We start from the raw sequence: 17297 nt of genomic DNA on the forward strand, positions 1-17297 counted from the left end.
TGGTGGCAGCTAGTTAGTTTTAATATTACTTTTATTATTCTTTCTGGGTCACAAAATAAACGTTTAACATATTTTCAGCCGAGAATGTAGCTGTGTAAACCTCAAATATCTGCTCAGTTTATCAAGACACCACATATTTTCAAAAGCGCTCCGACGTTTTCAGAGACGTCTGTTACCCACTAGCTCGATAGCTAGCCGGGGGCAAGGCTCACTAGCGCCGTGAGAACACCGGACTCCCCGCAAATCATTTTCAAACCCACCGCCGTCTTTCGCTACTCAGGTTAAATATATATGAGTCACTTAGATAACTTACAAATGTTATTGTTTGGCTTTTTTAGTATTTTATTTGTTCCTGAGTAAATCGGCTTGGCTGAGATTAAAGTTATAGTTTTTACACAGCTGAATAAACATCAAGCAGACAGCTGGTTATCAGAAGTGTGAGATGCTGGAGAATATACTCCGGTGTCCTGTTATATTTTAGATAGCAAGGAGTTTATTAAACTTCACCGAAACAATCTGCAAATTTCATTAAAATTTAATAAACTATCATCTTGTCTTTATTTTTAGTTAGCAAATACCTTAAATACTTAAAGCTATAAGCTAATGATAGTTATATAAGAGCAGATGCATGCTGGTGCAATAAGCTGTACGTTTTACATCCAATGGATGATCTGATTAGTCGACTAATCGCAAAAATAATCAGTGACTAGTCGACTATCAAAATAATCGTTTGTGGCAACCCTAGTCACTGCACAGGAGAGCTGTGAACAAGTAACTGCAGCAAAGGCAGTTTAGTTAAATGTGTAATAAACAGACTTTACAACAGTCCTTTAACCTGAGCTGATGCATCATGTGTCTGAACATTAATATTCTGGATTATTTCTGACCTTCAGAGGCTTCAGAGACAGGGAGGCAAACAGAAGGAGGAAAAAGAGTAAAGCTTATTTGTCAGTTCTGGCATTTCTACTCTATCAAGTCTTTCCAACTGGGTAAACACTGTAAATACTGTGGTTTGGTCTATGGGGGAACGCCGCTGTCAGATCTGCCACCTCCACTTGACAAATCACCCAACCCAGTGGAACTTTCTAAGTTTCTGATCATGAGAAACTCACAGGTGTGTGTGTGTGTGTGTGTGTGTGTGTGTGTGTGTGTGTGTGTGTGTGTGTGTGTGTGTGTGTGTGTGTGTGTGTGTGTCAGAGAAACCTGTGTTCTTCCACCTCCCCGGGCAGCCGAGATGTCAAGATATGAGCCAAGAGAACGCCGACTAGGATGAGATTGTATCGACTTTCTGTCAGTTGAATCAGTGGACCACCCTGAACCAGATGGTTAGCAGGGAAGGAAAATAAAACACGGGTAGGAGAGGCTCCTGAACGGACAAAGAGAGGAAAAAGGAAGCCGTCAGTTTCGGGGACTTGTTTCCTCCTCTGTTTGTGCGGAAAGCAGAGAGTGGTCGTGTTCACGTCAGTGCAGAACCAACAGGAATAGTCTGTGTTCCTCACCTTAGGTCCAGGTAAACAGAGTCAACAAAACATTAAGATAATAATAATTAAGATTATTGTGGTTTTATTTATGTGGAAATAATATTTCTGAAAGCATAACAGATGCTTTTTGACACATGTAGACATTCAGAGATCAAAAAGTCTGCCACTGCTGAACTCTGTCGAATAGTTCTCAGTGAATAGTCACTGCTCAAAATGCCCATTACCAACTTTACAGTACTTCATGTTTAAATACTTTGGTCATTTTTACAGTATAAACAGCTAATAAATGCAGTGAGTCAGCCTGAAAGAGCAGCGCAACAATGTAAAACTGATTATGCTTTAAGAAAGGAAGCAATTCTTCACATCCAAACACGTCTGGAGTATTTTCTAATTATTGCAGTTTTAGTTTGTTTTGACTTTTTGTTATTAATTCAGTTTAGTCTCATTTAGTTTCCAGAGTGAGTTTTGATTGTTTTGCTTAAGTTTTTATTAGTGTTAGTGTTAGTTTAATGCCAGAAGGAAATCAGCATAAAAACACAGAATCTTCTGAAAGAATCTCCAAAGGCTCAATAAACAGGCCCATCTAAGCTTCATCTGCAAACTGTGATAACCAGTTCTCGCCAAGTTAATGAATACTGAAGCTAGGGCTTAGTTGTAGTTTTAGTTTAGTTTTCAGAGTCAACAAAATCATTTCACATAGTTTTGTTTTCCAGTGTCAAGCTTTTATTTTTTATTTTAGTGATCTAGAATAACCTTACAATCCCAAATTTCAAATCAGAGTTCCCTTAAAAGGAAAAAGAAACCAGATTTTAAGATACAATAGTAGATTTTAAAATTTGACATAGATATAAACACTCCACCAACACTATATGCAGTAACAAGAAGAGACTGACAGCGATGTGGTTATCATTAAACTCAACAGGAAGTTAAACTGATCTCAACTCCGAGCAATTAAAATCGTTGGAGCTAATGTGTGACATGCCAAGCTACCTGTAACTCCCAGTGGAGCAGGAGCCCAGAGAGAGAACTCATCCCACTGGAGGGTGTGAAGTGATTATCATCAGTTACTCTAGTTTCTCAGTGAAAGCTCGTGTTCTTCCAGGCTTTACTGTTCTGGAATAAAAAAGTGATTAAAAGCCGACAGCACGTTCAGATCGAGACAAACTGAGTCACAATGATGTAAAATACCCAGTTTAGTTCCAAATCTAAAGCTCTTATGTCTTCTGTGATTTCTAACATATGAAATAAATATAATGAGTGATGGCGGGTGGGTTGAAGCTCTGTGTACGGTGCTGCTGTGCAGGCTGACTGACTGACAGAGTTGTTGTGAGTGTGGGCTGAGAAGCTGAAGCTTCTCACTCTCACTGTGGGCTTTCCCCTGCACTCGGGTGACAGATGAGCCCGTCCTTGATCTGTAAATTACTGCCCTTCATGCTGGCGGCCGAGCACAGCTTCATTATGTGCCTCTCCCTCTGCCGCTCTGCCTCTGATTCCCACTTCTCCTCCTTTAAAAAAAAAAGAAAAAAAAAAGACTTCTCTGTTTGGCTTTCTGGACCAATTTCTGTGAACCACCTTCCCTCTGCTTTTCAATGTGGTTTCCTGTGTGTCTGCACCTGCATAGTTATAAAAAAGAGCATATAAAAAACTGAGTAAACTCTGGAGTCTACATCAGAATTGCAAACAGACGTGCAGCGATGAGTCACTGAAGGCTCAAATCTAATTAGCACCATTTATCTGCTTTAAAGGAGTTTCGTCAATTAGCACTTTGATGTGAGATTTTTTGAAAGCAATGGTAAGAAGCTCCTGTGAAGGACTGAAGTCCAGAAATCAGCCGGTTCACATTTAAAAGGGCCTGAACTTTGGTGTGTGTGATCCTCGATGCTTTATTGTCGGTCTCGGTTGGGTTCGGGTCTGATCATATAGAGAGAGTTGAGTTTTGTTGTCCTGATGTTTGGTGTAAACGCCAGGACCAAAGGTGCGAGTCGTCGTTAACTCTGTGTAATCTATTCAGTTTGCTGCCGGTGGGCTTCAGTCACGTTTTCCACATGTCTTAAGGAAAATTCAAGGAAACTGATGAATCTGACCTAAGTTTAGATCCACAGCAAATAAGCTGAATACATCACATGGTTTCACATATGCCTGCTTGAATTTGGCTTAAAATGCTTAAAAATGCTTTTAACCTCCTAGGATCTGGCGTCCACATATGTGGACATCACATTTTGGGTTATTTAGACCAAAATACTCCATTTTGCTCTACAAGGGCCTGATATCCACTTACTGCTACTGTTCTATCAAAATTTTAAACGAATATCCTCATATGTGGCTCTTATTTTTCTTAAAAACAAAAATAAGGTAAAAAAAAATAATGGTAATTCTTTGTTTTTACATTCATCGGGCCCCAATATCCCCAAATATCAAAGAGAAATTAAAAATGCATGCTGTGGAAGAGTTCGTGTCTTAGGAGGTTAAAGAAGGTTTAAAAGCATTTTTCTTTCGGATGTGTGTGTGTGTGTGTGTGTGTGGGGGGGGGGGGTGATACTTCTTCCAAGCCAAATCTTGGTGTATTTTTTCTCTTGAAGATGCAGCTGTGAACATATTTGTGTTTGTATTGTCTAATTTTTGCTTTAAGATTTAAAAATCAGGCCTGTGGTAGCGTCTTGTCTCTGTGGTCAGAGATGTTCAGCTCAAAGTTTTTAGTTGATATTCAGACCAGGAAACACATTTGACATCATTGTCATGACTCCTGGACTCCTTTTGTGATTATGTACTGTTAATCTCGCTCTCTCTGCCTCCATTCTTGTTTTCTTCTACTGGAGAAACTCTGATTAACACCTCGGCATGACCATCCCTCCATCACCATCAACGGTGTGCGTTGCTGCGGTCCAGTTGTGGTGTTACGAGCTCCGAGTCTAATCAAATGGACGATTAAATACCTTTCAGAATGCTGTGCTTTAATCTCAGGGCAGCTGATGCTATCTGGGTCGTGGTGCTTCAGACTGCCTCACTGCATACAGATCTAAAAGGGTTGCCAAGTGCAGGTCCTCCACCTCCACCCATCCACCTCAGTGCAAATTGCCCCGCATATTTCCAAATCCCCGAAGTGGTAATTAACAGGTTCACCCAGCCTGTTAGCCAATGACCCGCTGCGACCCCGCTTGGATGAATGATGGAGGAAATGGGTGAATGAATGGAGATTTCGACCCGCTGATGACAGGGTTAGAAATCACCAAAGCTGTTACAACTTTTCCTGAGGGACACAGTAATGTATGTCCCAGTCTAATGGACTCTGGCTCATAACGTAGATATTTTAGTCTGGATCGATGTGATGGACTGCTAGCACAGTTAAAGAATATATTTTTTATGGAACTGTAAAAACATAGACTTGTTTGTGTTTTGATAATTTAATCAGGTACTCTAAGTGTTTTCTTTAAAGGCCCACAAGTTTTTAATGCCTTTATAACTCAGTTGCACTTCACTGTCATGAACACCTGAAATATATCAAGAGGTAACTGCAGAGTCAGAAGCACAAACTCCTTTCCCCTCCTTTCTCCAGGTAAGTCTCCTTACCTGCTGCTTTTAAACATGTCAGGAGCTGTAGTACAGTTAAGTCCATATTCAAATCGAATAATGACACAACACCACTAGGGCTGCCACGATTTGTCGACTAGTCACGATTACGTCGACTATCAAAATCGGCGACGACTGATTTAATAGTCGACGCGTCGTTTGAAGCTTTGTAAGATCACAAAAGACGCAGGAATAAGTAGCAGGATTTAAGAGTGTAATAACGGACTAAAACAGAAGATGGCAGCACTGCATGTACAAGGATGCCAGCTGCCGTTAAACCCCGAAGAAGAAGAAGAAGAAGCAGCTGTGTCCCAGAATTCATAGCGCGGCCCAGCTCAGTTTCCAACAATGGCGGCAGCTAGTTAGTTTTAATATTACTCTTATTATTCTTTCTGGGTCACAAAATAAACGTTTAACATATTTTCAGCCGAGAATGTAGCTGTGTAAACCTCAAATATCGGCTCAGTTTATCAGGACACCACATATTTTCAAAAGCGCTCCGACGTTTTCGGAGACATCTGTTACCCACTAGCTCGATAGCTAGCCGGGGGCTAGGTCACTAGCGCGGTGAGAACACCGGACTCCCCGCAAATTGTTTTCAAACCCACCGCCGTCTTTCGCTACTCAGGTTAAATATATATGAGTCACTTAGATAACTTAAAAATGTTGTTGTTTGGCTTTTTTTTTTTTTTGTATTTTATTTGTTCCTGAGTAAATCGGTTTGTCTTAAAGTTATAGTTTTTACACAGCTGAATAAACATCAAGCAGACAGCTGATTATCAGAAGTGTGAGATGCTGGAGAATATACTCCGTTGTCCTGTTATATTTTAGATAGCAAGGAGTTTATTAAACTTCACCGAAACAATCTGCAAATTTCATTAAAATTGAATAAACTATCATCTTGTCTTTATTTTTAGTTAGCACCTTAAAAGCTTAAAGCTGTAAGCTAATGATAGTTATATAAGAGCAGATGCTGCTGGTGCAATAAGCTGTAGTTTTACGTCCAGTGGATGATGATCTGATTAGTCGACTAATCGCATAAATAATCGGTGACTAGTCGACTATCAAAATAATCGTTTGTGGCAGCCCTAAACACCACACAACACCTCTGATCACATGCTATAAATGTATTATTTCCTGTGGAGTTACTGAATAACATTAAAATGAAACTAAAATCTGGGTGCTGAGCTCCTGCTGCACAGAGTAAACATGAACTGATTCTAATTGTGGTCTTTTAAGAGGACACGTCTCTGTAACATCTCAACTTCCTGCACTCCTCCAGAAAATTGGCTCAAACTCCATTTTGCCAGCTTTCAAAGTTAGCACTTGCCTGGACCTCGGCCTCAGACTCAGGTCGCTGTGAAAATGTTTAGGTTCATTGTGACCTCATGGTTTGGCCTGGATTAAAAATCTGTACCTGGCGTGGAGGGATAGGGCAGTTTATCAGGATCAGCTTGTCTCATCACTGTCAGCCTGCAGAGGAGGAGGAGCGCTAACGACCCGACACTCAGCCCATCATGTTGTCTCCAGCTTTGCGTTTACAGCAGGAAACATGCAGTTATCCTCTGCTGTCTCCTGGTTTCTCCTGTATGCCAGCTCTGTGGTTCTGTGAATAACCACGTTTACAGTGAGTTTATAATGATTGCTGCTGCTGCCTTCCTGCCTATACCAGGATCTGGCAACTTCTAAAGCTGCTTTTGAGCCTATAATAGACACAGCCTGTTAAGTATAAATGATCCTCTCATATCCCTCCTGGGTGTAAATAATGCAAATCTGCTGCCATATGTGCAGTTTAGTTCAGCTGAATGCAGCATTCAGCCCTCAGACCTGTAGCACCATTAAATGAAAATTAAAACGTTAACCAATCAACACAATCAGTTCATCACTGTAAAGAGAACTGCAGGAAGAGGAGGTCCGCTTTTCAGGGAGGGACCTGAAGCTTGTGTGGCCAGAAACACAAACTTTATTATTTTTCATGCAGCAGAAGTTTTTTTTTAAATTATTATTATTGTTATTGTAGTTCTGTCAAAGTTGCTGAATGAACACAAAAAGAGAAACTCTGCAAATAAGTTTGTTTCTGCTTGGTCCACTGGATTTCTCGTTCCCTTCAGCTGCTGTCTGTTCTTTTGCTGGTCGCACAATTTTAACTGGAGGTTTATTTGGTTTTGTTTACTCATTAAAATCATCTGGTGGATTGTAAAAGAGAAGTATTACCCGAGGGAGATTTTAATCTCTCAGACCCACAGAGAGGATCAGAAGCACCCACTGATGGAGGGGTCTCAGCTCATTAGAAAGTCTCTTTAACATCTCCTTTCCTTTGTTTGGAGACGACCTGAGGAAGAGTGCAGTAGATGAGATGCTGCTCGTCTCTGCGTGCGGACGCTCTTAACCACTTTTTCTTCAGAAAGCTTGTTTTCTCTCTGGTCGGACTGTAGTTCTGTAGTCACAGCAGAGTTCACGCTGACTTTTTTTTGCAGCACATTAAAGGAGGAGTTAGATGTGCTGTTGAGTGGGGGAAATGGAAGAGTGATTATTTAAAGTCTGTGGTGTTTGTACCTCGTGTTTTTGGGGCAGATACTCCTAGATGAGGGAGAGAAAATGGTTTGGTTTGATTGGTTTGGTGTGCATTGTACTTTGGATTGGAGGAGGAGGACTGGTTCAGACTGCCTTTAAGCAGTCTGCTGAAAAGTCACAGATGTATTTGAATGTTACAGAAGCTTACAGTACAGTACCTCACACTTCTAATATCTGATCACTAAGAAGTGAAGCCAGCGTGGAAGCACCAAAAGCTGCAGTTCCTCTAATGTCCATTAGTGGCTGGCAGTCAGTCCTCATAACCGCCTAGGTTAAAATGTCTTTATAGGAGAAATTAACACATTTACAGCCTGAAAATATACTCCCATCAGCTCGGGTGAAAGATGGGACAAAATGAAGGTTTTCTTTGTGAGCTTTCTCCTGCAAGATTCACACAAATGCCATAAATCACAGGCTGAATTAACTGAAGACTTACAAGTTAATTATGACACAAAGCCAAACAAGCTCAGATTTCACTCAATGATCCTCATTTCGCTTTCATTTTAAATAAGAAGCAAAGTTCTGTAGTCACACTGAAATCCCATAAATATTCACCCCAACAGCCAATGGGATGAGGAGGAGGCGATCAGGTGATGGCTACAATCACAAACATGTTTTCAGGACTTAACACGAAGTTTCATGATTTTACTCGCTTTCCTCCAAGCTTCCTCTCTCTGTTTTTCTGTATTGTAAAACAAAATTTAACAGCAACGACAAAACCTGCCCTCCATTTCTTACTGTTGGTGGCATCGTGAAAATCCAGTCTGTGGAAGTATCTTAGCAAACACGGCGTGAAGCTGATTTTATTCCCAAAGTTTTTTATTTGTAGTCCCACAGAAGCAGATTCACATATGTTCACCTTTCCTGCCACCAATTTGTGTCTTTGCAGAGACTTTAATGTAAACATGGTGGACAGTTGTTCAATAACTCTGTGACCTCTAACTGAAACTAACATGGCAGCAGCCGCAAAGCTAATGCTGAGGCTCCTTTAACCAGTGGGTGGATGCAGAAAGCTGGATGCAGCTTCAGATTCTGAAAAATGAAGCTTTTCAGTGCTTTAAACTGGTATTATTTTTAATGACCAGCAGGGGGCGATTCTTGTCGTTGCAGAAAGGCCCTAGGTGCTTTTTGTCATGGTCCTGGGTCAAGCGACCCAGTATTTGAGTTCCATGTATCTTCTGTATTCATTTGCACCTAGCTTAGTTCACCTAGTTAATTTCTACACTGCAGTTTAGTTTTGTTCCTTAGTTGTTTATGTCATCTTCCCCAGTACTAAGTCTCCCCGGTTCATGTGTCATGTCTAATCTCCATGTTTCCTGTTTTACTTTGAAAGTCTGTATTCACTGTCAGTGTATTCAGTTTCACTCCTCCTGTCCTGTCGTTAGGTTCATGTGTGTCAGCTGTGCTCCCATGTGTGGTCACTTCCCCTGATCATCCCTCATGTGTATTTAGACTCTGTGTTTCATACAGTCTGTGTCGCGTCGTCTGTGTTCTCACCTCCATGTTTTCCCGGTCAGTCGTTGCAGCGAACATCATAGTCTCTGAGTTTCCTTAGTTTATCACAGTATTAGTTTTCCCAGTTTAGTTATAGCCTAGCCACGCTATCCTTGCTTTGTTTGTACACCTTGTCTCCAGCCATAATAAAGGCTCGCTTTCTGTTAAGTTCACTCCCGTCTACTCACTTGTGTACGCACCTGGGTCCATTACACACATTTCCGCACGATCTGCCTCCGCAGATCTTGACACTTTTGCTCTGTGACCTCAGCAAGCGCTTTCCTGATGAGTTTCTTGGCTCACTGAATGAAGCCTGAAGTTGATTTTGTTGTTTTGTAAAATACAGCCTGTGACTAAAGAAACATTAAACTCCCTGAAAAATGAGTTTTATTGGAGTAAATGTAGAAACTTTGGGAGGTTGTTGATTTTCTTAATCAGATTTGATAGGAGGAGGCCCAGCAGGTCCTCTGAAAGTATTTCTGTCTCCTGCAGCGGAGCTCGAGCCCCCGTTATGTTTCTATATGCTCCTCGCAGATGCTCCATCACCGCTCCCTCTGGATCCTCGTTCCAGTTATCGATTTCTGCCGTTCATTGAATCTCGCTTCATGGCTTCATAAATTTCATGGGCATGTGAGTGTTTGACAGGTTGGAGATTAAAATGGAATATCTCGCCAACCTCACGGGCATAAAGCTGCTCGACCTCCTTGACGTTGCTTTGTTGTTGTCAAATGAAAGTCGTGGTATATTCTCCTTTACAGAGGTTTAAATCTGGTGGACGCACAGGTCTGCAGACAATAAACCATTCAGGTTGCACATATTTCAAAGGTAAAAGTTGGGTTTTATTGTTTTCCTCTTATCAACAGTCCAAAGCCCACAAATGAGATTGTGACTTTCCTGAAGGAGGACCCAGAGACCACGAATTCCTTGTCGGTTTGTTCGAATTGATTGGTTTTGTATCACCTGCAGTATTTCTTTTAGGCTGATGGATTTCACTGATATTGATGAGTCATAATATAAGAGCCATTAAATTATTGACTTTGTTTTTTTGGTGACCTTGTTAGAACTGAAATGTTTCCCCAGGTCCTCAATAAGTTGACTGATTGAACTCGCGAACAGTTTAGCAGCCCCTCTGTGTGTCCTCTGGCCGGTTTGTCATGTTAGATTTCTATCAATTAAACCGCAAGTCGGTTAGCTGAACCAGTGATGGGTAGTAATGAAAATAACTGGACTTCATCAACAGTGATTAGGTCTGGTTGTTTTTAGGCCTGTGCTAATTACAAGAGAGTAAATGGTAAATGGCCTGTATTTGTATAGCGCTTTTCTAGTCCCTAAGGACCCCAAAGCGCTTTACACTACATTCAGTCATTCACCCATTCACACACACATTCACACACTGGCGATGGCAAGCTACATTGTAGCCACAGCTGCCCTGGGGCGCACTGACAGAGGCGAGGCTGCCGGACACTGGCGCCACCGGGCCCTCTGACCACCACCAGTGGTCAGAGGAGGTCTAGTCCCTAAGGACCCCAAAGCGCTTTACACAACCACTCATCCACTCATTCACACTTTGTAGCCACAGCCACCCTGGGGCGCACTGACAGAGGTGAACAAAGATAGGTCATATCTTTGTTACATAAACTCAGTGAAGGTAATAACAGAACTACAGTCAGCGGCTTCATGTGAAGCCCGAAGTGTGATTGACATTTTGCATATTAAAACATTCAAACATTCAAAGTCCTTTAGTTGAGCGTTAAAAAGAAAACAAAAAAATTTATAGCACAAAAACTATGTAGTGATCATTTTTGAATCGTACATAGTTATATTTCACATTAATACTCAAATAAAACAGAATACTTTTTGTAAATTCTTTGTCACAAAAATGAAGTAAATGCTATTTTCACTTTTATGCTTGACTTAGCAAATATCACAAGCTGTGCCACAAAAACAAAAAGTTGACGGTCTAACCCGAATAGAATAGAACAGATTTCTACTACTCTAATTTTAACTGATTAATTCACAGGCACCGTTATATATGTGTCCAAACTTTTTATCATAACATTTTTATGCAAACTGGAGAAAATGACCTGAGTGTAAGTCTGAGGGTAAATGCAACGACGTATGTAGCCTTAAGACTGAACTGAAAATCTGAAATCAGACGCTGAATGTGTCCGATATCAAACAGCAGTTAATCAAGCAGCATGTAAGCCTGAGCTCTGCTCTCATCCACAGCTGCTGTATTTCACTCAGGCGATGGATCTGCTGGCCGAGCTGATGCACTAATAGTCTTTAATGCTCTGACTCTCCTGGTGTTGTTAGTATGCTCCAAACACAGACGTTTGCATTCAGTGATTAGCTACCAGTGCTGGTCCACTCTCACTAATCAAACGCCGCATTTAGATTAAACAATAACAGAACGTTCTCACTCGAGGGGTGTAACACAACAAAGGGCCGGCTCATCTGCAGGTAATGAGCAGGACTTTTTATGTTTGAATAGCTCCATGTATTTCTGTCAGGTTTTCCACTTTGCTGCTCAGGAGACAGACAGCAGTTGTGCGAGCTGCTTTCCCCCCCACGATTGAATATTAATTTCACAGCTGAATGTCTAATTTTTTTTTTTAACTGATTATATAATCAAATTATGAAACACTGGTTGACAGCCCTCCTGAGATCAGTGCAGAGCTTTGGTTGTTTTTCTGGTATAAAGCGAGAGGTTCTTTTAAAAATTAATCATGATATTCTCTCTGCACTTATCCCTCTGTGTGAACCGCTTTCATTCCCTCGTCTCAGCTTCACCACTTGGTCGGTTTGTTGGTTTTAAACGGATGGTAGACCAAAGCCTGTCGGCGGCACAATGACGTGAAAGAGGAAGGACTCAGAGCGGATTGAGTCGCCTCTCTAGCAAAGACCTGCGAAGCCTCGTCTCTGCCTTCACGCCTGTGTTCACCACATCAGATGAAACCGTCTCCATCTTGCTGACAGCCGCTGACGGCCGATTGTGCGAATATCTGCGGCCTCTTCGTGTTCCACCAAATATAACCACATGCTGTGAGTATGTGCATACCATAAATTCACGGTTCAGACGCAGAGCTAACAGGACTGTAACCTGCTGTCACGCTCACACTGACTGACATGCCTCTAAATAAACAGCACAGTTACATAAGCATGAGCTTTGCATGTGTGTGGTGCAGTCTGGAAACAGCACAGCACATATTGAATAATCATTATGTGTGAGCCCTCCAACGAGCTATAAACATTAAACATTTCCAGCTTTGTATTGTTACTCTTGGATTCTATTAGAGTAGCTTTGCATGATTTACGGATCATAATAAACATCCTTTATTTCACCCTGAGCCTCGGTGGAGCTCGCATCCCTACTGGTGCCTCCTGGTGTCTCCTTCACACCCCCGTGATTGTGCCAGGACACTTGGCAAACCTTCTTCAGGTGACACGTATGGATAAGCTGGACTTCCTGTGCTAACATAAAGCTGAACAGGCTGAAGGTGACGTAGAGGACACTAAGAAAAATCAGTGAAGAAAATGCAGCGGTCTGTGACCACCACCTGCAGAAGTGAGGGTTGGTTTGTTGTTCCCTCTCCTGTTCATCTGTTTTCACGTCAGTTTGGATGAAAGCAGCTGAAATGGATTAACAGTGGTTTGATATCCCTGACTTTGTGTTGTACTGAGCCGATCGAGTGTTCCCTGAATCTGTTTATTAACAGTGTCTTATCGGTTGTAATTCAGCTTCAGCTGGCTTTTTGGGAGCTCTTTTCATTACCATGAAACATGTCATACATCTATAGTTACATTAAACGACCAGTGGGTGGCAGGGTGTGGAGTGACACATCGCTGTCCAATGTTGTGGTTTATGTGCAAGTATACCATTAACACTGACACAAATACAAGAGAACAGTCTTTGACTAGCTTTCCACTGTAGTCACCACTATGCGTGAAAGGGTTAATACATTTAAATTCTTACGTTTTAGGATTTTAACTGATTTTTTGTAGCTTTGCCTTTGTACAACACCACAGTAGATTTTAAATTAGTCAAGAATTTTTTGGCTTTAATTCAAGGAGTTCAACAAAAGTTTTTCATGAACTCTTCAGGAATTACTGACATTTTTATAACTATACAAGTTAAAGGTTAGTTAGTTAAAGTGCTGTAGCTGCTTGGGTTTAAATGTGTTGGTGGAACGATTAAATGTACCTGCAGGTGTTTCTGGAGCTCTGATCTCAGAAATGTGACGCAGTGATTGAGCAACTCATCACGACTGTTAGATTTATATTGTTTATTGTCATTTATGCTTAGAAATATTTAACCATATATGCTTGGAGGTGTATAATCGATTGTGTAGTGATAGGATGTGTGATCCTTAGTTGTCTGCAAAGACTTTGTGTGCATTCCAGAGCACTCTGGCATTCACACCCACATTCTTGTCTTATTGTTTTATGGTAGGATAAACTTATCTGTTTTAGGCTAGGTGCCTTTTGTTTAGATGAACTGCTGGACTTCCAGATTTAGGGAAGTCATTTATGGGGTCACACTCTGACCACACACACACACACACACACACACACACACACACACACACACACACACACACACACACACACACACACACACACACACACACACACACACACAGACAAGTATACCTATGTAAGATGTTATATGTTAATGAACCAATGCATATTCATGTAAACCACAATAACAGGAGTGCTATGGGGAACCTGGCTGAGAGTCTGGCGGAGGTCAAGTGGGTGGAACGACACTTGGCTCCAGGCAGGTCTCCCTCATGCATGAGTAACACGAAGAACTTTGCCTACTTGCTGTTCAATGCTTTTGGCTGTGTAGTTAAACTGTCTCGTTCCAGCGGTGGGCCTGTGCTAGACAGACCCAACAACGACTAAATATTATCTTATTTGGTGATGGTGAAATTGGCTTTTTCCTTTCTCCAGTCAGACTATCAGAGGCATTTTTAATTCAGTGAGTTCAAATAATGAACAACAACAAAAACACAGTTCTAGTATTCTGCGTGAGCGGAAGTTAAAATACACCCAGGATCCCAAAAATGTTGGGACACTTTGGAAAATATAAATATTTATTCACAGTACAATGCACAAAGCATCAGATGCTTACACTGAGAAACAGTTGAAGTCACTTTAAATTTGATGGCATCTGTGTTCAGTGATTTCTGGAAGTGTTCCTGATCCGTAGTCTCCACAGAATCAGCGCTTCCGGAGGACCAGAGATCCCAAAGATTTAGATTTTTACAGTTGTTACAGTGGAAGATGACATATTTGAAGTGTTCACAATTTCACATTTCCCTGAAATATTTCAATGATTTTTTGACAGTTTATGTGTTTTTGGTGAATCTGTGTGTCTCTCAATGTTTTGTCTCTTTGTGTCAGCAGAGGAGAAGCTGGAGAGCTTTCAGGCAGAAAAACATGAATCGGGATTTTAAAAAATGGCTGCTGACCTGATGCTGATGGGGTCCGGGCCTTTGTGTTTGTGTTTGTGTGTGTGCATGTGTGCATGTGTATGTGTGTGGGGTTAAGAGGGTGTTGTTGTCACATCCTGTCGGTTCTCTGAAGGTTTTTGCCAGGAGGAATACCTGACAGCCATCTGGCGCTTGTTTTTCTTTGTGATATCCCTCACACACCAACTTTGACATGCAAATAACACACACACACTCTCTCTCTCACTGGGATGTAGTTGGTATGAGATGCGGCAGCTTCTGCTGGTTTGAATAATTACGTTTTGATTTGAGCTGTTGTGTGTTGTATTTCCTTTCACTCAGTTTGTGCTCTGAAAACAGTCGGATCTCGTGTTTCTCATCTTTCATCTGCAGTTAAATAACTCGTGGTACGAGTATTTGTTGTTTCATCATCTAAAAACCCATCGTCTCAGGGATTACCCCAGTGCTCCAGTTCTTTTAATAATCATTTGGGCTCCTGCAGATCCTTCAAGTCTTCAAAGTCAATGATCTCAGTTTGAAAATAAGCCCTTAATTGACACTAAAATATTTCAAATTACTTTTTTGTTGTTGTTGTCTCCTTAAAAACGAGGATGAGTTGCGACAGCTCGTCTCGCTGTTGTCATGTCTGAGACCTGCCAGCACCTTACGCAGACCTTCATCACATGAGACCAGTTTGGAAACCCCCCGTTTAAAAAGATCAACAATACAAAATTATCTCCTCCTGCTTGTTCTTCATGTCCTCCTTCTCCTTCCTCTTCATCATCATCTTCTGTCTTCTCATCCTTGTCTTTCCTCTTGCCCCTCTTCTTGTCCTTGTTCATCTTTTTGCCGCGTTTCTCCCCTCATGTTGATGAGATTTGTATCGCTGTAACAGTGAGTGAAGTGAGTGGAACAAGTACTCCTTGTTTTGTGCTGAATTCTGACCTTAAACCTCACACAGGAAACTGGTCCTTTCATAGATTCGAGTTTTGGTTAAACTAATTTTCATTTACAGGGGCGTGACGGCTCGGTGCTTGACACGTTTCCCGTCGACCGGTACCAGAAGTCATGCTACCTGTTCACCGTCCTGGAGGAGCTCCTGCAGAAACCCGAGGTGGCGCACAGGGTCGAGGTGGGCCCGGAACAGTTGGAATTCCTGAGCCATGTGGAGCAGCAAGTCTTCCTCCTGTCCGATGAGTTTCCGTTATTTTCCATCCGAATGTGGGGGATACGAGGTCTCCTCACCCCTCTGAGCAGATAGGATATGTCTGGAAACATTATTCCTTTCTCTTAATGCAAAAAATCTGACAAAAAAAACCCCAAACATTAAATAAATGTATCGCTTTGAGTGCTTTATTTTCAGATATCTCATTTCTTTGTGCCACAGCGGGCACACACTGTAGTTTCTTAACCAAAACACATCATTTATTTGCCACAAATACCAAAGGCGTCAGATGGTGCAGCAGAAAGACCTATTATTGTAAAAAAAGAAAGGCTTTAATTGGCATTGGTAGACGACCCCAACCCTCCCATACACAGAAGTCTCACAGACATATTAAAAAATTAAAAACACATAGCAAGTATTTTTCTCTATTTACAGCCTTAATTTGATCTATTTGTAATGAATTTATCTGCGTTAGCTCCTGTGTCAGGAGATAATATATTTTCCTTCTATCACTTTAGATAAAACCACCAAAAATGTGTGAAATGTTTCTACTGGAGTCTGTTTTTTTTAAGCGTCTTTATTCTGCTAAGTGGTACAAAAACATTAACTGTCTCAGTATTTCATTATGAGCTCTGTGGGGATTTGCTGGACTTTAAAGTGTTTGTCTTTGGATGAATGACACTGAAACATAATTGAAATGATTCACGGTGAGCGCTAATAGGATTGATTTCCCCGTGAAGCCGACACAGACCCGCTTTATTTCTGTGAATAATGACTGGAGCTCTTGACCTTTGATATCAGAGCTTTTGGTGTTTAACAGAGTCAGAGCAGGTCTGTGAAACTTATTAGCTGTTGGAAGGCAAGTGTTTAAACTTTGATCTGATAATTTGATCCATCCATTTTATTCATGTATTTCTTAACGCAGGTATAAAATGAATCCATTAAAAATCTGACATGGAATAGATGAAACGTTCTGGAGGTCTTTAAACTCCTCTACAGGTTTAGGCCACGCTGTTAACGTTTGGGTAAAGACTATGAATGACTCATGATGAATGGTACCATTTATTATTAAATGCCATGTACAGCAGGTCCCCGTGGGTTTGCTGTCTTCCAGGTCATGGCAGCCTTAGATTAGGCCCATGTGACCCTGATAGGTTGGCAACACCTCAAGATGACAACCCCACTAGAGGTTCATTATCTCAAACTCCTCATCAGCTTTGATAACTAAAGAAGCCTTTCAGATAAAAGGTGAAGCATTCATGCATCCATCCATCCATTTGTTTTGATTCTTTCTGTCCGGGTCCTCATTAACTGCCCCTCCCATTCTTTAGGAAAAAAGAACTTCACTTGTTTGGGAGCCTATATGAGCTGATATCGTTCCAAGATGGCAGCTCCTCACTCTCTCTCCTCCCAGAAAGCTGGTGCCTTTCTGGCGCCCCACTTAGGTCATCTTTCTGCTTTGGTTTGTAGTTATTTCTAATTTCAGTCACGTGTTGGTTATAGGTTAGCACGTAGTTTTCTTTTGTCCTTCTTTTCCTCAGTTTATACTTAACAAAGGAA

General features: G+C 41.4%; 1 protein-coding gene across 2 annotated transcripts in view; it reads left to right on the forward strand.

Moving 5' to 3' along the window:
- mei4 (meiosis-specific, MEI4 homolog (S. cerevisiae)) overlaps nt 1–16284 on the forward strand; it is an 80003-nt gene extending 63719 nt beyond the window's left edge. For both annotated transcript variants that reach the window (XM_026142479.1, XM_026142482.1), the window contains one exon: nt 15588–16284. In XM_026142479.1, the coding sequence (XP_025998264.1) occupies nt 15588–15833 (246 nt within the window). In that variant the 3' untranslated portion in view covers nt 15834–16284. The remainder of the gene's footprint in view (nt 1–15587) is intronic.
- Nucleotides 16285–17297: the final 1013 nt, after the last annotated feature.

Source organism: Astatotilapia calliptera, chromosome 15 (assembly GCF_900246225.1).
Source record: "Astatotilapia calliptera chromosome 15, fAstCal1.2, whole genome shotgun sequence".
Classification (NCBI taxonomy): domain Eukaryota; kingdom Metazoa; phylum Chordata; class Actinopteri; order Cichliformes; family Cichlidae; genus Astatotilapia; species Astatotilapia calliptera.